Genomic DNA, 25,850 nt, shown 5'->3' with positions numbered 1-25,850 from the left:
TCCTCGGTGGTTGGATGGAAAAGAGGCCGATCGCTTGACGCAGCGCACGCACATTTCATTAACCGGATGCGTGTCCTGACGTTTTATCATCCAACGCACGTTTACAGGCGTAGGTGCAAGCGTTAGCGCCAACAGGAGCTATTGGGAGGTTCTCTTTTGTAGATGCGTAAATCTGCGTGTAATGTTATTATAAACGGTTCCTTAAAGGATTCCCTTTTGCCATCCAGGGTCGGGTACAATGCAGCGAGCGTTGCCATCCGATAGGAGAGAGAAACGAATTCTCGGAAGGATCTCCCACACCCGGCACAAATCACGGTACAGATTCGGTACCGTTGTACCGAACCGAGTTGGGGTTGAAGAACCGTTCGCTTTGTTTTTCCCATCGCTAAAACCCACCGCCCCGGGCGATGTTTTGGGGTTGAAGTCTGCCCACTGTCAAGAAGCTAGTGAGCGCACACGGTTCACGCAACAGACGCGCGTATGTATGCAGAAGAATCGTTTGATAGAATTAGATGTACATAAATACGTATTTATCTTCTTTGCGCCTTACGACACCAAACAACGGTATGTTCTGCCGATTGTGAAGCAACATGTGGCAAAAGGAAGGTTCAAAGGTTTTAGCGACGCGTGCCTACACTTGAATGAACGAATAAGGCGACTATTAGATTGGGTAGGTTGAGAATCATGGAGTGGCAATGGCAATAATTGAGCCCAAGAATGATTGCCGCTTGATTGCCGTTATAAGGGAATGTTGTTGATGTGATAATAAAATATAATAACACAACAACAGTAAAAGAGAACAGACCGAAAGGAATTTATTGTCAATGGTGGAGAGAAGGTGCAATATGGTGTATGGTGTATCGTAGGTACGCTGTTGTAGGTATTATATTCAGTTTTAGAATATCAAGTATTTTTTGTTTTTATGTAAAACTTTTATACATCATGGAATTTATATTAATCAGTAACAGAAAAAGATAAAATTCTAACACAGCAGATACCATCATAAGATGGTAACGTAACCCCGATGGAGACGCCTGGTCCTTTGTGTTTCAGCATCAGCCCAGCTTCTCCGAAAAGGTAAGAAGAAAACAGAAAATTATGATTGATGGATTCAGATTCTTTCTTCAATCGTACCAAGCAACCCCACCATGATATCATCGTGCTCATTCATCCCATCGCTCCGGGTCGCACAATGGTCAAATTATCCTATTCGATTGGGCTAGAATAAAATTAGTTCGAACTGGATAGCCATTCACAATCATATCGAGGGGCTAAGGTTAAATAGAAAAGACTTCATGCACACACACACGTACATCCGAAAGTCGTCATTGGAGATAACGATTTCGTAAGCATTTCCCTTGGAAGTGACAATGCTGTTGGGCTATAAATGCGAGGAACGCGGAAGGAAAAAGGGTTAATGTTCGTCGGCAAACACGGCAGCCATAACGAAATGCTGGTAGGCGAACTTATCCGCTACATTCTAAATCGTTTTACTGCTTCGAATTCTTTCGAAACAGAATCATTCCGTAGTCTATAAAGCTGTGTGCTTCTGGAGAGGAATGAGAAGCGCATAATGGTTGTTTGTGGAAAATGTTGTGCTACGAAAGTTTTATTTTTTATTTTTGAATTTGCTTATTTTATTACCACCATTGCAATTTTCCTCTTGCTTTGCATTAAACACTACAAGGTCATTGTAGAAGTCCAAGGTTTGAATAGCTAAGTTCAAGAACTGGGTCGCTTTATTTGAGGAAGCTGAGTTAAAGGAAAAAGAAGCCTATTTAAAAAAGGATATTCAAAATGAAGTGTATTTATTTCCCCTGGCAGGTGAGACAGACAAGAATGAATGATAAGAATGGATCTTTCTAACCTATCCAGATGAGATAGATGTAGATCCTAAACGACGTAGGCGACTATGCGCTGAAGGATCAGGCGGGTAGTAAGGGGGAAAAAATTCGATAAATTTATTATCTGCTGCCTTTGACGAAGATACATTTATTCGAAGACGAACGATAACGAGATGGCATACCGCGCCGTGACAGAGCTTTAACCAAGGATAGTAAGGGTCGTCCGAGGGTGCTTTTATGTTGAAGGCACCCGTATCGATGTGACACGTTTTTTTTCTTCTACTCCGTCAATCCAGCAACTGCTTCCAACCAGTGAAGGTGGAAGCAGTTCAATTTTTGCGAAGGACGAAAGGACATCCAATGTACACGTTATATGGAAAGAACATCTTCGCGAATCCGGGTTCTATACCGGTAAAAACTCGTTGATTCGTTTAGCGACTTTGTTTTTGCGCTACACCGTTAATGCTTTCGGTATTGCGCCAAGGGGCAGGTGTATGCAAGCAGTGACGAGGGACGCGCATAAAGGCATTCCAAAAAGTGTGAGGCCATTTTACACCCGAAGCACCCGAACCGATACGGTGTCCGTAGCGATGGAATGGTAATTGGATTTCAAAAGCTTAGAAAAAGTTGACTGATTTTGGGGGCGAACAGATTTGAAATACATTTAGATATAATACATCTTAACCGAAAGCACGTGCACATACAGTTTGGTGGGAAATATCAATTTTAGTATTTTTTGTATAATCTTGGAATAGTAGAAAATATTTGTATAACGTATTGAGGATAAAGAAAATTCATTGTTTTGAAACATAGTTTGGATCTAACGTTTGGCGCCGTATAAAAAGGCCTGCAATTACTTATCAATAGTGCCGAAACAAACATGTGATGAATTGGTTTCATTCATCAATAGTCTTGATCTGTTGTCCCTTTATGAACGAGGAATGTAATCCAACCGAATTAAGGGACAGAATCAACGATATTCAGAATGTTTTCTACTCTAATATTCGAATTTTCTTATTCGTGGGTGAATAGATTAGTGATGTTCAGATGGAGAGAAGTGTGGAATAACCACGCATAGATCAGACAACAACAAACAATCACAACCGTATAAATTTTAGTGACCATTCTGTGCAATCCTACTAATTGTGATGCTATCCAGTACAATGGCTTACTTAAAATCCATTCTCTAGAATGTACACTTGATAGGGACTGCAAATTTTCTTATTGTGTTGCAAACCATATGACGATTGTGTCTATTCTGCTTTCTATGGAAACAACAATACCAAAGTGTATTTGTATGGTGTATGGTAAGATTAGAAGAAATCTGGAGCATTAAATCATCCACTGTTATTGCTCAACAACACAACAAAAAGGTTGTAAAAACCCATCCAGAAGATTTCATAGCCGTGGGAGGCCTTATACGCCTCACATACCATTTTCCATGTCATGCTCCATATGGTCCATATTCTTAATATGAGAAAATGAAAAGAATTCACCATTTGCAGCAGCTGATTGTTGTAGCAGAACTCAAGGACGGCCTTACGACGATTGCCGTGTTTTGGGGTGGAAACACGGAAGAGTAGAATTTGTGCCCGCACGTGGAATACTAATAAATCACCAACCGGACAAAACTGAGGTGAATAAATAAAACAAAAATCTGTCCTTAAGCAAAGTGCACACAACCACACAAAACGCTTCCAACGGTGGACAATCTTGCGATGTTGGCCACGTTCTCTTGGTACGGATGTATCTCCAACCTTCGCTAGGTAAAATTACCTTAGCCGAGTGGCCTACATGGAAGTAGGATGGTCTATAAAGGCCAGCGTGAAGGGTGTTGGTCACCTGGTGAAGAATGAAGTTCGAGGACAACGGTGGATCCCTTGAAAAGTGGATACGTGCATCAGGTATAAGTCTTGAGATTTTAGAAGCAGACCGTTCTCAGTCGTACCGTATGTCTGATGGAAGGAATGGGGACGCAGGGACATAAAATTAAATAAAAACAAAACAAACCACTCGGAATGCTCCGTAGTAGCAAAAACCTTGTTGTTAGCCCAGTTATCATTTTTGTTCTAGTGCTTTGCATAAGCGTCACCATCCTAAATATTTTTACTTACCATTTTCTTCAGCTATTTCTGTTCCCTTAAAAAAAGCCTTGGTGCCAGAACGGAGATTACGCAAAACAATAGATCAACAGAGCAGGTTGGAAGTGATTCTTCTCGATGTCCTCTCCACATAGAAGATGTTTCCATTCTTTCCGTTTTCTGTTTCGCAGAATGTGTCTGCTGTAAGCTAACGAAAACATTTTCCTGGACATTTTCCAGACCTAAGGATGGAATGCCTTCTGTTTGCGAGAGGAATGGACCGGTTCGGTTCTCGAATGGGGATTACATCATTTGAAATGGATCCTCGTAGAAGCTGTTTTCGATATCTATACTGCTAGCGCTATTGTTATTGAAATGGTGGGTATTAAGGTGATTGTTGTTTATGCTACCGTGGTGTTGATGGTGGCCATTCGCAGTCGTCACGACGGACACGTCAATGATGCTGCCGGTGGTGTTGGTTATGCTGGCGTTGCTACCGTTGTTGTTGTTGTTGTTGCTGGTACCGCTGCTGCTATTGCCATTGCTGCTGGTTGTGCTGCCATTGCTGCTATTGCTACTGCTGCTTCCATCCTGCACCTGATGGTGATGCTGCTGCTGCTGCTGGGGATGATGATGCTGATGGGGAGGAAGTGTGAGATGATGCTGCAGTACGACACGCTCATGGCAGTCGAGTGCTGTGCCGACGGATGCGGAGATTATGTCGAGCGAGGAAGAAATGGGATCCACATCGGTTGCATGACATGGACCCACGACTTCCGGTTGCGTTTTAGCCTGTATCGCTGCGAGACAGTTGGTCTGCATCGCTAAGGTGGCCACCGTTCCGACATCGGTAATCGGTAGGGTGGTGGCACAATTATGCGGTAGGGTACCGTTGGCGGCAGCTGCCGCCTCACCTTCACCGCGCATCACTATGATAACATCGGTTAACGCGGTGATATAGTTCTTAGCTAGCGTGAGTGTCTCGATCTTCGACAGGCGCCTTTCCTTCTTGACGTGCGGAATGACTTCCCGCAGAGACTGGACAAACAAAGACATTAAGGTTACACCGGCGAGGAGAGGGTCAAGTATGTTGGATTGGAAGTTTGTTTGAAGGTCCGAAGCATATCCCATTGCAATCGATGTTTTAACCAGTAAGTTGGTGAACATGGAAAAAACAAAGCATAACACAAACGTAAAGGTAAGGAAAGTTGAAGAACAGCGTACATTTTCTCAAGGACATGATATTTGAGTCGGGAGAGGGATAAAGTAATAGTACACAGACAGAGCAGCAAATACCGACTGGAGGAAATCTCACCTGAAACGCATCGTTTAAGCTGTGCATTCGCATTCGTTCGCGTTCATTCGACTCCAGGCGTCGTAAATTCCGTTCCTTGGCGTTCATCGCACCTTTACGACGACGGGCAGCGCTGCTACTGCTGCTCCCATTACCAGCAGCTCCTTGACCGGAGCGGCCACCATTACTACCCCGGCTGCCCGTGCGGCTGCTGCCACAGCTCGTATCATCACTCTGTGAGCTTGAGTCCGTCATGTCCGGATCGATTGTAGCTTCCTGCAAATGGGAGTTTATGACATGAAATAAGGCAACTTGCAACTTATTGTGGATGCAGTTTGCTTTTGCCACGTATGGAGCAATAAGTTCCGAACTGAAGGGAAGCTTGCTTTTAGTGGCGACTGTAACAGATTATTAATTTGATTAATGATTTGAAACGGAATTTGGAAATTTATTATGTTGTGTGTCGCACGGTGCAATGCTTCTGAAATTTATTGTATCGATTAATAAAAGCCTATTTAATTCATGTTTAATTTGGCATCTATCTTTTGCGTGGGCTTTTCCACCAAGGGCCCATCCACACCATGCATGATCGATTGCAAATCCAGCTTGTGCTGTAATAGCATCATAAACTGAAGACGACTCCTTCGCTTTCGGTACAAAATTCATTTGGTTTTCGCTTTCTTTTTTAGTCTTCTAACCTTTTACGACTTTCACTTTCCACTTTCACGAGGAAGGCAAAGGAAATAGTGAAAAACAAAACCATCAAATCATATAGACCACCTTTGCCACTCCACGGTGGGTGTAAATGATCGGCCAGCAAAGTCACATTACATCACAAGAATGGATGCAGGTGAGAGACCCGACGCACTAGTGAAATGTTCCTGTTTTCCGTCCAGTCCGGCGTCCGAAACTACCCCCAGATGCCAATATTCGTGAACCGGATTCCAGGCACGATTATCATTATGACAGAGTAAACAAACCGTTTAATATCCGCACCGGAACACGATACCAGTCCACCTCTGGGTGTGGAGTAGGAGGAAAATTGCGGACCAAATAAAAAAAATTTGTCGCCCTTTCGGCCAGTCAGTCGGAGGGGTTCTCTACACGCTGCAGAGTGTGCTTGCTTTCGATAACTTCGGGTTCAGTTGATTGAATTTTCGCATTCGCGGATGCGCTCAAGTTTCGTTCACCTTGTTACTGGAGAGATTGGGAAAACGGCACTGGTTCCCGTGTCTACAAGCCATGTTACGACGCCTCCCGGGTGGCGCACACAGTACCTGTCCGATGTCGGTACTTTTGTGGAGCGATATCGATTTCAGTAATTAGAGTCGTAAAAAATGCGGACTATCAGCTTATTTTTATCGCAAAATAAAAACCCCATCATGGGTGTTTTGCGAGAGAAAGTGAGCCTTGTAGTGGGGGGCGCAAGCACGAATGAAGGAGGTTCGCCACGAAGTGTGGACGAGAACAAGCAGTGTGAGAAAGTAGATTAAACAAACTGGTGAAAAGCTGGTTAGTTCACTAGAAAGAACTGCGTCAATGGAACGCGAAGTACTTTTCGGTTTCAACAAATATCTTCCCAAAAACTATAGCGAAAATATCCCAAAAAGGTTTCATTTGCCTTAAACCATTATCAGTAGGTCAGCGTAAATCGATAAAAACTCACCATTTGCATGCGTCTGGTGGCCCTTTTCGGTCGTGAGGTAGCCCTCAGGGTAATGCCACCGGTCGCATGAGTCGTAAGGGATTCACTTTGCAGCATATTTGCATTCTTATCCTGCTGCAGCTCCTGCTGATGCGGCTGGGTATGGCCAGTATGATGGTTGTTTGGATGATGATGCTGGTGATGATGCGGATGATGCTGCGTATGGTGCTGGTGTTGATGGTGGTGATGATGGTGATGCGAATGGTTTCCACTTCCATTGATGATACCATTCGTGGTACCGTTCGAGGCTAGCTCGTAGAATCCGCTCGTATCGGATGATTCTGCTATTTCGGCTGCGGCCAACTGCACACTGTGCTTGTCGTCGGAAAGATCGGAACGCATCGCGATCGGCTGGTAGAATATTTTGTAGTATTTAAATAGGGCGATATTTTTTTTTACTGAATTAAGAATATCTTTTCCATGCGCTTCACAAGCTGTTTGTTGTTAATTAACTAATGCGACGTACATCTGGGATCCTGGGAAAGAAAATGTCCCACCCATGAGACAATAGAAGAAAACAAAACTTAAATATGAGAACATTACAATCTATTTTCGTGTTAAAATTAAATGAAATTGCCATTGGCTACGAGTGGTAAGCACGAAGAACACGGCATGATGAAGTGATACCGATCCATCCAACCAAAAGGATAAAAGAAAAATGCTTGTCTGATGGATAGGAATGGTATGCAATCCTGGCGAAAGGTAGGCCACAGATTATAAAACACTTCCGGACCAATTTAGTCCGCAATCTATTTTTATTTCAAGATTAATTTGAAGACATGGCGCGACACACGCCACCGAGAACGTCCGTAGCGACCGCAGGCGAATAGAACGCAATTGTGTTGGCAACCGTGTGCGCCATGATTAGATGGTCGGATGATGGTTGAGCAGAGAATGCCCATGCCGGTGCAAGCTCAGCATTCTTCAGCACAGCGGCGTAGGTTCGGCGAAGGACTCGAATAACCTTTTTCTTTTACTTCCCTCCACGACTCGGGCAAACCGGTTGAAGGTTCTGCCATGACGAGATTGTTCTACGACCGGCACGTTTGTAATAACCGTGAGCTGCGTGGTGGTCGATGCAGCCACACAGATTATCACCAGGCGTGAAATGTTCCCGCTAGATGACGGGACGGGATTAGCAAGTCTTGCTCCGGTAAGGATCTGGCCGGGCAAAGAACGTGTTCTTCGTAAACGTTTACCGGGACGATAGAAGAACAAAAAAAAATCCTCATCTTTCCAGCCGGATAGAGGATGGTGTTCCGGTGGCTAAATCAAATCGTCTGCTACAAGATTAATGTTGAAAAGTTTTGCGGAAAATCTGAGAAGGATTACGGGAGGTACAAGAGAAGGCGCACGGGTTTGACGCTGTTTATGGTAGCAAACTCGATCACAGATTCTGATTAGCGTGTCTCAAGCGCAATGGGGGGAAGGGTTTTAGAACGAAAGCTTCGTCTTTGGTGTATCCTTCGGAGAAGTGAGGTCACATACAGGATTCGTCGTAACTCTTTCGTTGTCCATTTATATAATGCGGGCAAAAACAACCACTTATTTTGGCTGATATTCGAAAAAAACAGGATGACCATTTGATAATCCTTAAGCTAAAAACGTGGTTTTTCCGTTGCAATAATGATTCAATTGAGAATCGACAAAACATATTTTGTTTTAAGTTTTCTTTTTAACCCGAAAGTGACTACCACATACGGTTGGCAGCTTTTCCGTCGGTAATGAAACAATCCGGCAGAAATGGACAGTTGCGTAATTTCGGTTACTACCGGATCATCCACCGGAAGGGATGGCGCCCTTCTCTATTCGTCTTACTACTTATAGCAGTCTCTTTTTCGCATGTGTAATGAGTGGGAAGTATCAAACGTGTCGACCGCTACCAAAGTCGAACTGGAATAGTAATAATATACCATGTACGTTTGAACTAGATCTGACGACCTCCCACATCTAATTTCAGCATTGACAAATCGTAAAACAGGGGCTTCCTTCGGTGAACAAAAGTTGGGCGTTTGTGTCCTTTGGCAGAGAAAAAAAACACGCACGTAGCCGAGAAATAGACCCGCTAAGTGGTAGGCTGAATCGACACGGCCAATGGCTAGACGGTGGTCAAAGTTAACGGCAAAGTGACGAATTGGTAACAGCATTCCTTCGGTTGCTGCTGCTAATTAAGGACATACGTAATTAAATTAGACCAACTATCCTTTACCAATCCTTGCCCACGACAGTGTCCCTGTTCCGAAGCAAACCTATTAGGGTGCATGATTTCGGTGAACCGTTTGCAAACAGGAGGAGTTAGAGAAAACCGTTCTATTTCCAATTTCATCAAAAATTTATCACTTGCGGGACTGTAAGCCGAACTCTGTTTCATTCTTCTACCCACACACACACACGCACACACGGGGTCTATTGGTACCATTATCATCAGTACGACGTTACCACGTCGGACCACCACCGTTAGATCGTCACTGTCAGGGGACTTTTCCCGGTCGTGAAACAGTTCCGTCACAACCACCTCGTACAGGTTCCGTCCGTCCGTGCTCGCAGTCGGGGTTGTGTGCGAGGAAAATTAACCCCGGGGCCGGCTATGAAAATACAAACACACCCGGATGTGCGCGGTATCGAACCGTGGAAGTTGTTGATGAAAACAAATTGAATCATATCCCGCTGAGATTATATTCTTCTAATTTAGCCAATCTTCTCTTCTCCGGGGAGAATCGAACGGTGTGGGTCAATCGAGATGCGAGTTCGTCGGGAAGTTTTCCGATACATTTCAGCGTCATTTTTTTCATCGGTTGGTCAATTGTTCCCGCATCGAACGATGGTGTCCTTTCTTTCAGGGTTAATCCAGGGGTGTGTGTGTGACTGGTCATGAAATTGTATCGTCAGGAGGATCAAATACCATGTGGAAATAAGAAAATGTCGCTTGGCCACCATCATCGTGATTTTTCGTGGAAGTTCTTGCAGTCGTCCTTCGGAGAACAACGATAAAGATGATATTTAAGGACAGTAAGGGTTGATAAATGGAATATAAATTCTAATGAACTAATAGAGTTTATCAAATTCTATTAGAGCGCGTGTGATCGCGGTTTAGTTACACGACAGTCAAGTGAACTATCATAAAGAATTGAATGACCGAAATAAGATGTTTAAAGGTGCATTATGTTTCGTGACTCCAATGCCAGGTGGCGCGAAGGAGACTCGAAACTATCGGGAAACATGGTTCTAGCATATCATGCTGATCCTGCGCTCCCGCACGATTAACCTGCATAAGTCTATGCAACTATCTAGAATATACGGATCAACGAACGAAATGTGATATCATTAATCATGTTCTGTCGAAGGGACACACAATCACTCCTGTGTGGTGTGTGGTTAGTGATTTTCCATATTATTTTATTGATCAAATGTAAATGGAACAACAAGTTTATACAATACAATTCAATGGGATGAGAGAAAAAGTATAAGAAAATGTGGGATTAACGATATGGGTAATTTAAGTATCTAGTATCTAAGCCCGTTTCCCTCATTGTCGCGTTGTTCAATCTTTCGACGTTTTTTTATAAGGTGGTGTCGCATAATACTTTCTATCTTTGCGTGGTCGGCGTAAAATCGGCGTTTCCATACGCCGTTCCTTCTCTAGCGCTTGCGTCATAAAATCGCCCAAACCGCGCCTCGGAGTAGGTGCAGCACCCTTTCTGTTGCCCTCCTCGCTCCAACCGCTGGTGACTGGCTGTATGAACTGGCTCCAGTAGTCGGTGGGAATGTGCAGCATGGCCTGCACGATGCTAAATTGCACGTACGTTTCCGCACACATCTCGTTCATGTCGAGATCGGCACGCGTGTAACCGACGACGGTTGGTGCGAACACACGAGCCAAATTATCGATCGGCATCTTGGCCGATTCCGATTGTGCAACGCGCTGGAAATGTAACATCAGGAACGCGAGCGTATCGCGGTTCGGTGCTGGAAGCCTCTCGATAAGCTGACACAGCTGCTCACATCTCCGTTGGTTACTATTCGGGCTGGAACCGCCTGACACCGCGCTGGAGAACTCAGCGAGAAGAGCGCTCGGGATGAGTGGTTCGCGCAGGGTGCGCAGAAAATCCTTTATGCAGCTACACAGCACGTTCACGTCGATTTGACCAAGGGTGGGAACGGTTTTACCGCGCAAGAATTTCTCCTTCAGGGCGCGCACTTCCCGGTCGGATCCGGACAATCGGTACAGGCCGACCTCGGTAAGGCCACGGTTCTCTATCTCACTTACGCAATGCACGATCAGCGCTGGGATACGAGGGCTCGACGAAGGACAGTAGTCATCGAGGCTGCTAATGGCACCCGGAACCTGTGCAGTTTGTGTACCACCACCGATGGTGGTCGTCGTGCTGGCCGTTCCGCGACGACCGTTCTTGGTTTGTGATTGCGGTACACACGGGACAGATATCTTTTCCCGACAGTAGCCGTGAAATACGGCTCTGCATTCGCGACATCGTACGCCGCTGCAACCGAAACGAATTCGTTCCTGACATTGGTTGCACGTGTCCCCGCTAATGAACGTTCGACCAACCAAATCGTGCTGACGTTGGATAACCGTTTTCTTAAGTTCCTGCTTTTCGGGCGCCAGTGCGGTCGGTACGTTTACCACGGTGGCCGCGGTAGAGTTGGACGATGCGCAGCTCGAAACGACCGCTGGCAGTTTTTGCGGCGCCATGGTGCGGAAGGTGGACTCGGCTTGAATGGGTCCACCGTCTGGTCCGGTCGGGACGGTTATCTTGGCGTGTGCAATGATTTCACCTTCGGTGCGTGGTTCCATCACGTTGGCTGTGGAATTAATTTCCATCACGCGTTTCGGCGGCTCCTGTGGCAGTTTAAAGCTTGAATTATTGTTGTACGATGGACGAAGCTTCTTCCACGACTTTCGTTTGGTTTGCAATTTGAGCGAATCCAGGAAATCGTCTTCCGATTGCGTTAGGGACAGGTCTACCAGGAACGATCCGGTCGAATTGATGTCGTTGTCCATACCGCCGGCCATTTCACGGTATGCTCCGTCGGCACCGTTGCCGTTCCGAGATTTGCGCCTCGGTTCCGTCGCAAACACTGCCAACTGTTCACGCGTCTCGTCCGGGAGCGTCTGTTCGTTGCGCACTATCTCACAGACGGCCATCATCTTGCGTTCCATCGAATCACGCTCAACTTCTGCATGCCGGCGCGCCTTCGTTTCCGTCTCGAGCAATTTGCGGGCGTGAAACAGCTTTGATTCTAGATTCGTAATAATGCGCAGTGCATTGTCCAACTCATGCTGCAGGCGCTTGGCTTCTTCGATCGACTTCAACCACTGCATCCGGCACTCGTCCTGCAGCTGGACAAAGCGCAAAAACTCCACCTCGGCCGCACCGTCGCGTAACACATCACACGACCGCCGTAGATCGTCGAATTGAGCCACCAGAGACAACTCCATCACTTTTACCATCGGTACACCATTCGGTGCTTGAATTCCGTAACGAGTACACAACGCGTCCTCTTGTAGGAGATGGGAAGGTACACAGAACAAACGTAAGCTGTAATTTCGAAACTAAACTGCCATCGACCGTTACAGGGTTGCATTGACAGTTACGGCTGCTGTCAAACGGCACGATCCAGCTGTCATTTGACAGGGGTAGAAATGTCGATCCCGTATGAATGGTTGGAAATCGACATTCCTACCCCTTTCTGATCAATTTAAATTATTCGTTATTTCAGTTTTAAAATTCATTATTTCATTGTACGATCGTGTCTTCGTCCTTCTCGTTCGCATGTTTTCATCCCCCTTTATTTCAATGTAGGCAAGTCCGCTTGAAAGGTAATCGTGCTGCAAAGTTAAATACAACCAACATTTATTGCAAAACATTTTTTTTCAAAGCTGTTCCTCTCAACATTAAGTGAATGTCATAGCTTGTTAGTTCTCCGAAGAGTAGTACTACTGCACGTTTACCTTGCAGTGCAACAAAATGCTAGAACGCACGAACAGACGTGAACAAAAAAAACTATTTGCAAAAAATGCACTCACCCACGACGGGGACGGGTAACTTGTTGTAAGTGAAAGTTCTCGACCCGATAGGAAAAAACTACTATCATCGACACATCGTAAAATAGAAAAACCCGTAAAGCACTTATCCAATGATGGCGAGTCGTAAAAAATGGAGATCCAAGCAGAAGGGTGAAAAAGGGCAGATAGTTTTACGACCGTTTGCTTTCAAACAAGCTTGACACACATGTAGAGACTTTGCTTTTCTATGTACGGAAAGTGATATAATAGAGATTACATCCGCTGTTCGAGCCATGTTACCATGAGAAGTTGGAAAATGTTGCTATAAAATTTTTATGATACACTTTGAATAGTTTTAGGCTTTAGATATATTTATGCTGGTAGTACTCTTTCTTTTAGAAAAAGGTCGCATAATCGTTTCTTGTTTCTTATAAGAAAACAGCACTTTTATGGTTTCACTTTTTTATGAATTTATTAGCCAGAAAATCATGAGCAATCTGTATACAGTACCGAACAAGGAAGGATATTAATAGCATAATTATATTCTGCCCTTCTGCTACTGTTTGTAATAAGTGCCTTAATCCGTCATGGGGACAGTTGGCTTCATTAGGCACAATTAATCGTGCCGCAAAAAACGTGCCTGGAAGCCGGATTTGAAGTTGTGGTCTTGACGATGGTCATCTTCATGGCTAGCCAACATTCATTTTTTTGTTGTAGTTCGTACGACAAATACGATTCGAAGGTGAGGAGAATTTCTTTTTTTAAGAAAAAGTTTCTCCACCTTAGCGCTGTGGAATAACTTAAGATGAAGTTCTGTATGGTCAGAAGGTACTTAGGGAGGCAAAATGGCAAAAAATGATTCTTATTTTTCAACCAGAACTTGGCATTAGCGTGGAAATGGTGAGGTACGTATAACAAACGATGCTATTTGATGAATTAAGAGAAGCAAGTACTAGAAGACTACGGAGCATAACGATGGTTTGCTATCTGATTAAATGAGCTACAAGTTACAACATTGTTTAAAAAATATTACCATGTATTACATTCATCTTACGCTGAAGGTTTCCCAGTTTAAACAACCAGAACCAAAGAACCAAATGACGAAATAAAATATATAAATATTGCTGTAAAAATGTAAATCGACAATAAAAAAAGGGAAATCGTTCAATTTGCTTTTCTATAACGTCGCGTAGTTGAACCTTTTCGTTTGTGATTGATGTTCGATTTGATTACGCTCTTAACATTTGGAGATACGCCTTACGTTTATACCCATTGAGTATTCCAAGTGTTAGAAAGGTATTCGTTTAAGGTCGTTTTCGTTGCGTATGATGGAATTAAACAGAGCAGGGGTTCAATTTATTGCAATGCTAAGGATATTCTTACCTGCGGAAATGTATGTGGGTCTTGAGACAAAACATCAAAAACAAGATGTACCTTTCATGGTGGAGAAGAAATAAAAGAACACTTACATTTGTTAAAAATATTGCAATTGAAAACTCTCCTATATGGTACGATTCGTGACAAAAATGTCAACAAATACTGCAGCTTTAACGACTAACGGTTTAATAAAAAAAACCGTTTAAAGTGCAATAAAATGTAACATTAAAGTGTTCCCAATCATTTTTTAACCAACAAGCGTACAACCCTTACGTAGAAAAGAGCTAAAAGTTTTTCAAGCCTTTTCCAATTAAATGTCTTGCTATTCATCGCGGGTCGAAGGTAAAAGTTTTGTGGCACTCTACCAGAGGACAGTTTACAACCTGCATAGGTTTCAACCGTCGCAGAGTGCACAACAGCAAGATTCAACGATGCGATTAAGGGTCATGGGTAAGGAGCACAAATCGTTACCCTTGGGGACCTTGACACACATAACGCTACGCTGGCAATGGTGTGACCAGGAAAGGCATCCAGGTAATGCATTTTAATAGGCGAATCTCCATCGAACAGACTTTAATGTGGTTGGTATGGAGGGTAAGGGATTTAACACTATTTTACCTAGTGTCTAGTGTTGTCTAGCTATGAACGATACGTTCATATATAGTGTTATACATTAATCAGTGTTCATCCAAAAATTCGCATCTCAAAAATAATATTTTCTTACAGTCGCAAAACCATTAAAACTTTAGCTTTAATAATGCAATCTGTCTTGAAATTATGCGACTGTTGTAGAAGACCTACTAGCACAATTCAAATTGGATTAATTAAGTGTGGATTGTACTAAGTGATATACTCTCTTGCTAGCTGCTCATTCATCGGAACAGGATGCAGATATTTTGGCTAAAAAGACAATAGGAATGTACATACAAAGTGTTACAAGATTATGCGACAAACAAAACGGGCTTTTCGGATTGCATTCGTTGAGCTGTTTAACGTACAATGTTCCATTATTAACTTTGTGTTATTTGGTTTAGGAATTGTGTCTTTGTGTTTTTACGAGCATGAAGGGATAAGCTTACACCTGTACTAACAGTGGAGTGTGTTACCGGCACATGAATCGCTCGGGACAATTTTAACTTAAAAACAGTAATATTTTGTGATTTTGTAGAAACATGTCCCAGTTTTGGCTTTTAAATTAAACTGTGTGGAATAGAAAAAAGTTTATTAAGTTTTTAAAAACTAAGTACAACATATTTGCCAGATTAAAAGTAATGTCCAATAACATTAACGGCATGGGTGCATAGTGCATCACGCGGTTCCAAGCTACATGCAACGGCATTGTTCTCATTCTCGTTCTCATTTTGCGATCGTTGTCGTCCGGCACGGCCACACATTCACCAACGGTTCTCGCAGCATTGCACGTGGGCGTGGGAAAAACGGATTCACCATTGCTCCGTTACCCACATACCGACGGTTTCCTTCCACCGCCAGTCTTTCGGAACTCATGTTTTCACATTCCATTCAGCACCTTCTGCATCCGGTGCTCTTTCGTCACGGAACCGGACACCGAACTCCAATGTCGTGCCACCCACGCATACTCTTTAAACTCACTAGGTGTGTATGTGTGTGCGAGCTGGCCTTGTTGGTACCGGATCCGGTCGCATAAATCATGACACTGCCGCATAAACGTGAGCCAAGCCAAAGGTCAACAGAGATCGTGGCTTTTCCAATGGTAAAGGCAACATCGAGCAAAACCCGTTCGACACGTCCTGGTTTCATTGAGAGCGGCGTACACGAGCAAATTTGTGCGGTACGGCTATGCTTGTGTTGCTGCACTTTACCGTGGTACAGGATTAAGGTTACCGTCACACGAACGAATGAAGTTCTAGCTTTGCCATCGCGCAACAGACCGCAAGATTCGGGATCAGGATATGATCATTTGGCAGGAAGCGCAGCGTAAATTATTTCCATAAAACTTTCCAACAATCTCGCGTACGCGTGCCAACCTTCCCGCCCGTGGCATTACGCCAGTATCAAATAATTGCCTTTCGGATGGTAATGAAGATAATGGTGTGACCCTTTGCAGTGATTAGGTTGATTCCCCGCACACGGCTCGTCGGTTCGTTCGTGTGTACGACTCCAGAAGGGCAGTAGTGCACGAGCTCGATGATAATGGCTAATGTTCCCCACCATTTTGTTGCTTCCGGGTCGGTTTGCCAAACTATGTTCGGGGTACGAGCAGAAGAAGATGGACGGGCAAATCATCCAAAAATGAAGACCGGTCGCAAACAGTGCGCGGTACATTGGTTTGTTCTTACTTTGTGGGAGTCGACCAACTCCATGGGGAGAAGTGTGCCTTGTTAGTGGCGGAGTTTATCATAATCGCAATCGTCGCTTTATGCAGCTGATGATTTTGCTACCGTCGCTAGGTCTGTGTCTCATTGCATATTCATCGATGTGCCGTGGGTTTTAGATTGTTTTTAAGAAATTCTATGGTAGTTGTAGTTTGTTGTTCGCTGCCAATCATAACCCTTTTTTGTTATGATGTTATCGGGTAGATCCCGATAACGAGGAAACGCTCCGGCATTGTACCAGAAAAAAAGATGAACAATTTAGATGCGTCCTGTGCCGGGTTTGCTAACACAAGGTTCCGTTGTACTAACACCTGTACGCGAGATCACTACTCACTGACAGCATCCCACTGACAGCATGGTTGCTGCCCAGCCAGCAAACCAATTTGCTACCGCCTGATTGCAACAACCGGTCGGCTAAAGCCGTCGCTATCATTATGCTGATGGCGTTTGCTCATCGTTTCGGCTAACGTTTCCGGCGGCTCAGACTCTCGGGAATCGTTGTCCTTGTCCTTACCTTTCACTGCGTCACAAAACCGGGAAGCTTTTGAATAGGAATTCTTCACCAATGCTTCCGCGTCACATCGACAGTTACGCAGGGGTTGCTTGCTGGACTTGTATGTGTATTGTTTTCTTTTACACTTTTTGTCCTGCCTTGTACGCTAAGGAACCTCCGGCTAAAACGTTATATCTTCCGGATTCTTTTCCTTCCTCCTTCTCTCTCTTTCTTTCTCTCTCTCTCTTTCGCTCTCTCTCTCTCTCTCTCGAACAAACCAGTCCCGACTCAAGGACGAAAAACAAGTCACCAAAAGTTGTTGGCTCGTTGGTGCTGAACCCTCGGGTAAGAAAAACGCAAACACAGCGCTAAGAAAAGCACAAACAAACGAGTGTCAGACGGCGCGCATAAAATGAATTAATTTGAATGAATTTTTCACACTCCATCCTCATTTTCTGCAAAACATCCAGCTCTGTCCTGCGGCGAACATTGGCCCGTACTGTTCGCTTTCGTTCACGTTCGAACAGTATATATGTGTGTGTGTGTGTGTGTGTGTGTGTTGTGGAAAAATGAAACACCAAACTGCAAGGATTTGTTTTTTGTTGTTCTTTCGATGTTCATTTTTGCTTTTCAATTGTTGTAGGTTGTTGCATTTGTGTTCCTGTTTATCTGTTGGTGACCTGCTTCCGGTTAGTTGGTCTCGTTATTGCACAAAAGTGCATCAACTTCACTTGAGTATCAAGGTCAGTGCTTGTAATGTTGGCAAGATTGTCTGTGGCATGAAAACTTTGTCTTCAACGGCGGATGGTTCTTATCAACGGTTGTAACAGCTTTTTTTCCTAATAATAACAAGTACCTATTCCCCAACGAAAAGCAACAAGTATGAAAGTCTTTATTGTAGGTCTTCTAGTACTAGTGCTTTGTTTGATGGATATTTATGAATTCAAATAATTTTTTCACAACACTTAGAAATTTTTGTTTTAATATTTTATTGAAACATCATTTCATCCACAAATCTTTTAATCATCATAAGTTAAATAAGCGATCATTTTGTCAATTAATTAACGTTTGCTAAAAAGTTTAACATGGCCGTAGATAAAAAAAAAATAAAAATAATTAGTCTATTAAATATTTCATATTTTTATACGAATTTTTTACACCCTTCCATATCTTCCTTCCCAAGGCTTCCAGAGCTTCCCAAGAATTCCCACTAATACATACGTATTATCAGGTCGTTTGTTTTATTTTTTGTTGTTTCAAGTAAAAGTCACGTTTGCTCGTACCGTACAAGAACAATAAAACATGATTTCATTGTACAGTCAAACCAAGGCACGTGAAATTCTCGATAAATCCTACAACAACGGAATCGCAGCCATTTGATATCCTTTCGGGGGTTGATTTTGTTGTTGTTTTTTTTCGATTCATCGCAGACGTTACGCGAAAAATCTCATAAACATTTTTCATTTCTTCCCTCGCACCCTCTCACTAGCAACTCGAAATCTCCCCGAATATCATTGTCGGAGAATGATTGGTGTCTCAGGCTTCTGAGTAGCGAACACATGGCCATATAGGTTGCATTCTAAAAATTTCTACTCTGCTCCTTCTCAATCTACAGTCCCCCGACATGCGCAAGAAACAATTGCGTGTAGACCATTTAAATTCCATGCAGGAGAAGCCATTTATTCGGGCTTTGTTTCGCATGATGCCCTCTAGGAAATGATTATTCGGTTTTGTTTTGTGGGTAGATTTGATTCCACAACTCAGTTTTGTGTACAAACTAGAGATGGGAATAACAACTCTTTTTAGTGAATCAACTCAGAGTGAAAGAGCCGTTATTAGGAGTCAGCTCCAAAATAAAAAAATAAAATAATTCTAAAAATTTGAAAATTTCCTAAGGCTCATTTTTGCGCCAAGCTTTGGCTATAACTCGGTCGGTATCCAACGGATCGCCAATCTTTAACCTGTGGTCGATAGATGGCATCAATGGCTACATTTTCTTCTTGGACGGCCATGCCCTCAGATGTCCGTGCCAGAAGTTATTCGAGGAACCAAGTTCCATACCCTGTTTGAGAAAATGTAAAATTTTCCTCATTTTTGCGCCAAGTTTTGCCTATAACTCGGTCGGTATCCAACGGATCGCCAATCTTTAACCTGTGGTCAATAGATGGCATCAATGGCTACATTTTCTTCTTGGACGGCCATGCTCTCAGGTGTCTGTGCCAGAAGTTATTCGAGGAACCAAGTTCCTTACCCTGTTTGAGAAAATGTAAAATTTTCCTCATTTTTGAGCAATGTAGCAAAATTTTTAAATGTGATATATTTTAATGGGAATTTGTTGCAATGTGTTTCTTTTCACTCAAATAATGCTTTAAATTAAAAAAATAATAAAAAATCAGAAAAAAATTTTAAACAAAATTTCAACTCGAAAATTTCATAAGGCTTACCCCTTACGTTTTTTTTGGGAAATTTTGCAAAAAAAATGAAATTGATTTATTTTAATGCCAATTGGTTGCAATGAGTTTCTTTTCACTTATATAATGCTTTAAATAAAAAAAGAGTGAAAAATAACAAAAAATTCAAAAAATCAGAAAAAAATTTTAAAATTTCCTATAGCTATATAGGCTTACCCTTTTTTTGAGCAATTTTAAAAAAAATTTAAATTGATTTATTTTAATACGAATTGGTTGAAATACGTTTCTTTTCTATAATGCTATAAATTTGCCAAGATCCTAAGCAGAGGCGAATCCCGTTTCATGTCCTTGCTGATCAGACTAGCCCGCTTGTTTGCTTATACAGGTTTGATAGTTAGGCAGAGCAAGAAGTCATTTGGCTAGTTTGGGTATTGTAAACATGTATTCCGTTTAAACTCATGTGTATCAAACGTTTCGTTTCAACTCATTTTTGTTTCAACTCACTCGCACATTTTTGTTTCAACTCACATATTTACTCTTTTTGCAACTCGACTCACCACGGCTACATGCTTACACTCATGAGTGAGTAAGTGATAAAAGAGTCGCTAAAACTCTAAAACGCTAAGAGTCGCTAGTACAAACCATGCATTAAGTTGCTAAGAAATGAAAATATAATACACGTAATTTAAGTCACTTTTTCAGGGTGATTTGAACAGAACTGAATTTTTATGTCCTTGGACAGGAGCCTAGAGATGGGATAGAAATCGAGATTCCTACAAACAAATCTCGCAGAATATAGCCTTAGCCTAAACCTATAGTCTTAGCCAAAAACAAACCCTAAAATAGAAAAATAGCAAAGTGTAGAAAAAAGAGGAAAAACAACGGGAAAATGACTCCATTCATATAACCACGTTCAATGCGGTTCAATTTCAAGCTTCCTTTCCCTACACTTGACTTGATTCTTTGGCTTTATTGCAGAAAAGTCGAAAGTTTTCAGTGACTTGACAAATCGGGTTTCGGTTTGGCCGGTTCCTCTTCGGTGCTTCGTATGTCTCCGGCAGGCAGTTTCAGTTGACGGAACAAGAACAAACCCGCAGAGTGCGAGTGCGCACCGTGGAAAACAAAAGGGGCCTAAAAATGAAATAAAGAACCGGATGTGAAGGAAAAGTGCGAAAGTTCTATACAAAAGTCTTCTTGGGTTAGCTATTGCATTTTTTTCTGTTTGTGTTCGATTTGGTTGTGACACTTTTATGAAGGGAAGAAAGGGGGCACGTGTTGGGAATGCTTACGAACTCATTTTCAATTTCGAAGAATTTTGTCGAACAGTTTGAAGTGGAAGGAAGCGAAAACAAAACGAAAACTTTTACAAAACAAGAAACGCACGCAGCAAATTTAAAAAAAAAGTTAAGGCGATGTGAAAAAAAACAGTGGAACATGTGTGAAAACGAGCATTAAAGTATAACAAAAAGCAATTACTGCTTAAAGTTAGATAAATAAACAAATAGCAAAAAATGGGAAAGAAAAAATCGAAAACTTTCAAGAGTTGGTTGAAATATTTCAACAACAGGCAACGAACCCTTTAAATGATAATTGCAGTAAAACTGGTCCTTCCTTCTCCTTTAAATCTCCTTCACCCTTCCATTTACAACCATGGGTTGTAAATATTCATTCTGCACCGTTTATGATATCAGCATTCCCGACTGGGAAGGGCTTCCGGTTTCACATATGCATGTATCCGGTTGAATGCATTGTAAACTTTTGATTACATTTGAGATTAGCAATAAACTTACGGTAGCAGTTCTTATGGCTACCCGGAAGCCTGGCAGAAGTAATTAAGTCGATCGTAGACGATGCTGATGACACTAAGATGGTCGACGTCGGCACAAGCGTTCAGCAGATGTTTGCCGGAAATGGTTCCTCGAAAAGGACTGCACCTCGGTGACATATCACCCCGAAGCCTCCGGAACCGTTACCGATAGCGGGATGAGTGTAATTAGAGCTGTAAATCTTAAAACATTTAACGCTCTCCGGTGGTGGTGCATTCCTTCCATTTTTCCACTAGGTGTGTTCTTGTATCATGTTCACTAAAGTGTCCTTCAGGACAGACAAACCCGGATAGCTCCCCAAGGATGAAAAGACGACGGGAAGGCTGTCCATCTCGTTTCTGTTTTCGGCTTAACATTTACCACAACCGCATCAAGCTATTGGGGCAGTTAGGAAGAATCGGATTGCCTCTAACGTTTTCCTTCGATACAAATGGCCCGTATTCTTTTCTCGGTCTCAGAACATTCGCTTTCCGTAAAATGACGAGGAGTGCTGAGGATTGGTGGAAAGGTTTGACGTCCTAGAAACGACTGCGAGACAACTCAAGTCAAGCCGCTACCAAACTGAACCGTAAATATTGACATTACAGTGGATCGGAAAATCAGCATCGATGCCAAAGTTTGTACCGTGTCGTTTGGGACCGGGATACGGTAGAGCAAGGGACAAATCTTCCACCGAGAATTCCCAAAGCTATTCTGCAAATATTTTAATTTGTCTTACCGGTCTATCTCTGTGTTGCTGCTCTGACCGGAGGGCCTTTTAGGGAGCGTAATACTGAGAGCGTTTTGGGCTGTGTCGATGTTGTTGATATTATTCGGTTCTGTCTGCCCCCGGAATGGACAGGAGGATGATCCTGGTCGATGTGGTGGTGTGGGATGATGAAAACGTTCGTGTTTATTACACGGTAGTTGTATTTCTTCAAACTGATGCTTCTCAGCCCTTCAACCCCGAGGGAGAGTTCAATTGAGTCACTGTGCAGAGGTGATATAATTTTACAATTCCTTGGCAGTTGGTGAACTGCTCGAGGGTGGATCAGTAGCAGTTGCTATGATTAACTCTTAAACGTAAACGGAACAATTCGCTTATTAGGTGGAAATTCTTAAAGATCGCACTTTACTAGGTATCAATAACAGAATGCTTTAATATGAGCTTCGTGAACCATTTCTCCTGGCAGCTAGGATGATTTTAATAAACTAGTGTATCATTTCTGCTTAATATAAATTATTATTCATCTCCTACTTTATACATTCATATTTGCAAAAATCATCTTACTGAATCCTTTACAAGATTGATGATTAAATAAATTTTTGCAAAAGGAAAACCAAAAAGAAAATTTGTTTCTTCGGTGCTTCTTCCTACGAGCTTTTGTCCGATATAAATGAAAAAAAAAAACAAAACCTAAAGCTGACCATTAACGGACGCATAAGACTTATTATCCGGGCATCCAGCAGTAGTGGTGTCACTTCGCTTTCGGCGACATTCTCGGTCGCAAATGTCCTTCAAGCTTCGGGCCGAGTGTCTATTGCTCGTTCTGTTTGCCAACGTAGCACTTTGCCGTCGGGCGAAATGTGGGCACTTGGTCTGCAGTTAAACTGCGTTGCCGACAGGAAATGGGTGGGAATATTCAAATAAAGTTAAAGTTTTATTTACCTTTCACTGAGCGGCGTCTTATGCTTAGGTACCAGAACGGCTGTACCACTCGAACGCAACACGGACTCTAGTGCATTAAGCGGTCGGGTAGAAATGGTTCGGTTGTAAATGAGGTGTTAGCATTCGCGTCAACTTCTGAAAAAAACATCCACAACCCTCTAAACACGCATCCCTGTGAGGTGAAAGTAACGTGAAGAAGGAAAAACGGTTGAAATCTGGCAGAATAACCTTTGGCAGAAGAGAAACCGGGCTACCAATGACTCATTATGGTGGTGGAAAATGAAGAAGAGAAGTATGAATGCCAGGGAATACGAGTCCTTGCTGCTGGGTGAGGTTGTATCCCGTCGGTTCGCGATGCTTAATTTGGAGCATAGTGGTGTGGAATTACGAAGCCCGAGTGACTGGGTATGGTCATCGGTATGGTTACTAATTACAAATGGGGGAGCTGTTGATCATGGAACCGTCCAGTAAACAGTGCAACTGTAATTGTTCTTTCGCCGGTCTGTGTTAGCGTAAAGCACTGTAGCGTTTCTCCTGTTTTGTAATCCTTTGTTCATGGACTAAGATTTGCTTTAATATCATGAATGTAGAACTCGGTAGAAGAATGCACACATTTTTGGAAGGTTTTCGTTTCCAGCACAGTGATTGTAATATTGTTTGAGACATTTAAGGCGCTAAATAAGTATCATATTTGATACTTTTTCGATGTAATTTATATTACACCAGGCGCCTCCATGAAACGTTCTAGAATGGAAATAAAATTATATGACTGAAAGACCAGGCGCCTCCTTCGAATGACCGAAATGTTTCAGAACGTATTTAAAATTAAACGACAATTTCATCGAATTTGGTAAATGCAACTGAAATTCACCAGCTGGCTACCGGTGTTATCGATTTTACTTTGCATCACAGTTTTTGCCTCGATTTGACCGGAATTTAATCAAGCAAAATGAAGATGTCAAAAAATCATTTGGCCATTTAATTAACTCTGGCGATTAAAGCTTCAATCATGGAGAATAGTCGGCTTCATTCTTAGCGTAAACGGCGGCATAACTCGGCATCAAACGTCCTCCGTTCGTTCTTTCGTCCATCACCGGCGTCATGGTTTTTCCGTTAATGAACCTATTCCTAGGAGTTTTTCTCTCCCTTGCCATTGAACCATTTGTCCTCGAACGGGAAGCGCAAAGAATCTTTTGGAAATGAGAGCAAACTGAGGGCAACAAAAACTTTTTCTTGGCAATAAATACGGTACGTTCGGTAGGGTTTTCGTGACACTTTTCTTCCCCTACAATCTGCAACGCTACATTGGATACACTTTCCTTTCCGAGGTTATAAAGGTCAGAGAAAAGAAATTATGGTCAGAAATTCTACCGTAAAACAAGAAATAGTTGAATAAAAATCAACTTAAACTTCGTTGTTGTATTTCGGCCACATTTTCGAATTTTTCCCACTTATTACCCGTATTTAGTATTGTGAGGATATTAAACATTTTCGGTTTATTTTCGTATGTAAGCAAATAGGTTTTTAGGCAGATATAAAGCACACCGAACGGAAGTGACATTGATTCCAATTACAGCTACAACTTACGGTCCGACCTTTCGCCGTCCAGTTTAATCGAATCGTTGTGATCCGCGATACTTAGAACGTCGCCCATCGTTGTGTGGAATAATAATTGTGTAGCACAACTCTCTGGCTTGGAATTTGGCTATCGACGTCATCATCTGGGTAGCGTGTACGGGAATGGGAAATTATCGCTATAATCTCACGCCAAACGTCGTCAATATTTTGATCACCGTTAGTAACACCGTCGTCACCGGCAGCACGAGCAGGGGGTTAATCGAGTGGGACCGGGAACCGTAGGAAGAAGCTGAGAAATGTCTTAATGAAACATAATTCACGCATCAGGCCGTTGGCTGGCAGTTGCTGGTAGCGAGCACATTTTCCGCTTCGGATAAAAGCAGCAACCAGGCTACGCACACTCCCCGTTCGCCGGTTGACAGAATATTGATAAAGTCAACAGCAATCTGTTGTTTATACATGCGACTTTCGTACTAACTAGCCGAGCCGGCTCGTCATTCCCAGTTAGTATAGGTTGATGGGAGGTGATGGCAGAAAGAACGCCCGTCCATTAAGCATGCAGGCTCATTCGGCGGGCGGCATATTGGATACAACCAAACACTGCCAAATGAGCTACAGCTTCTTGTGGATGTGTGTATGTGTGCGTGCTCCAACAACAACAACCCAAACGGGGACGAAATAAATGAACACTTTTCCTGACGTTCTGGATGCTTGTTGCTATGGTGGCGACACTTCGACGGCTTGCTGAGATTTATTTTCGTTCATCAGGTTAAATCGACTCCGTCTTTTATTCCATGTGCTCAGGATGGGAGGGAGAGAAAAAATATTATCACCCAAGAGCTATTGGATCGATCGGAACGCAGCCGAGAATTTGCTTCAGAATGGTTGGAAATTGGATGAAACACGAGACGCCGATAGAAAGACAGGGAGAAACGAACAACGTTGACATTGACGTCCGTTACTATCCATTCCTTTCGGCCCGATGATTCGTGCCCGTGTATTTCGTGTTGGGGGTTTGCATTTCTAATCTTATCCACTGTAGGGACTCTACGCCTGTAGCGCCAAGCCTAATGTATGCAAATTGTTTTCTCACTCATGGCGACAATCCAATCAGGAGCATCTCATTTAGAGCGCGTTAAGGATCAACCTCGAACGTTTTAACATGTTCTTGCGTACGCAGCATCGGGCGCAACAATAATTATTGATAGCTTGCT

General features: G+C 42.9%; 2 protein-coding genes across 2 annotated transcripts in view; both read right to left on the bottom strand.

The window, feature by feature from the left end:
- Positions 1 to 140: 140 nt before the first annotated feature.
- The window catches only part of LOC125761761 (protein dimmed), a 39,932-nt gene continuing 14,222 nt past the window's right edge, over positions 141 to 25,850 (bottom strand). The window contains exons 2-4 of the mRNA XM_049423221.1: positions 6,886 to 7,400; positions 5,241 to 5,495; positions 141 to 4,963 (exon numbers count right to left, since the gene is read on the bottom strand). Of these exons, the coding sequence (XP_049279178.1) occupies positions 4,229 to 4,963; positions 5,241 to 5,495; positions 6,886 to 7,266 (1,371 nt within the window). The 5' untranslated portion in view covers positions 7,267 to 7,400 and the 3' untranslated portion in view covers positions 141 to 4,228. The remainder of the gene's footprint in view (positions 4,964 to 5,240; positions 5,496 to 6,885; positions 7,401 to 25,850) is intronic.
- LOC125761756 (rac GTPase-activating protein 1) lies at positions 10,295 to 12,536 on the bottom strand. The gene has a single exon (XM_049423215.1). The coding sequence runs from the start codon at positions 12,392 to 12,394 to the stop codon at positions 10,466 to 10,468; it is 1,929 nt and encodes a 642-aa protein (XP_049279172.1). The 5' UTR covers positions 12,395 to 12,536; the 3' UTR covers positions 10,295 to 10,465.

The sequence above is a fragment of the Anopheles funestus genome, chromosome 2RL (genome assembly GCF_943734845.2).
Source record: "Anopheles funestus chromosome 2RL, idAnoFuneDA-416_04, whole genome shotgun sequence".
NCBI classification, from domain to species: domain Eukaryota; kingdom Metazoa; phylum Arthropoda; class Insecta; order Diptera; family Culicidae; genus Anopheles; species Anopheles funestus.
This window is presented reverse-complemented; position numbering and strand designations above follow the sequence as displayed.

Coding starts and splice junctions, on each gene's coding strand:
- LOC125761756 (XM_049423215.1), bottom strand. CDS start 12,394: ATGGTAAAAGTGATGGAGTTGTCTCTGGTGGCTCAATTCGACGATCTA.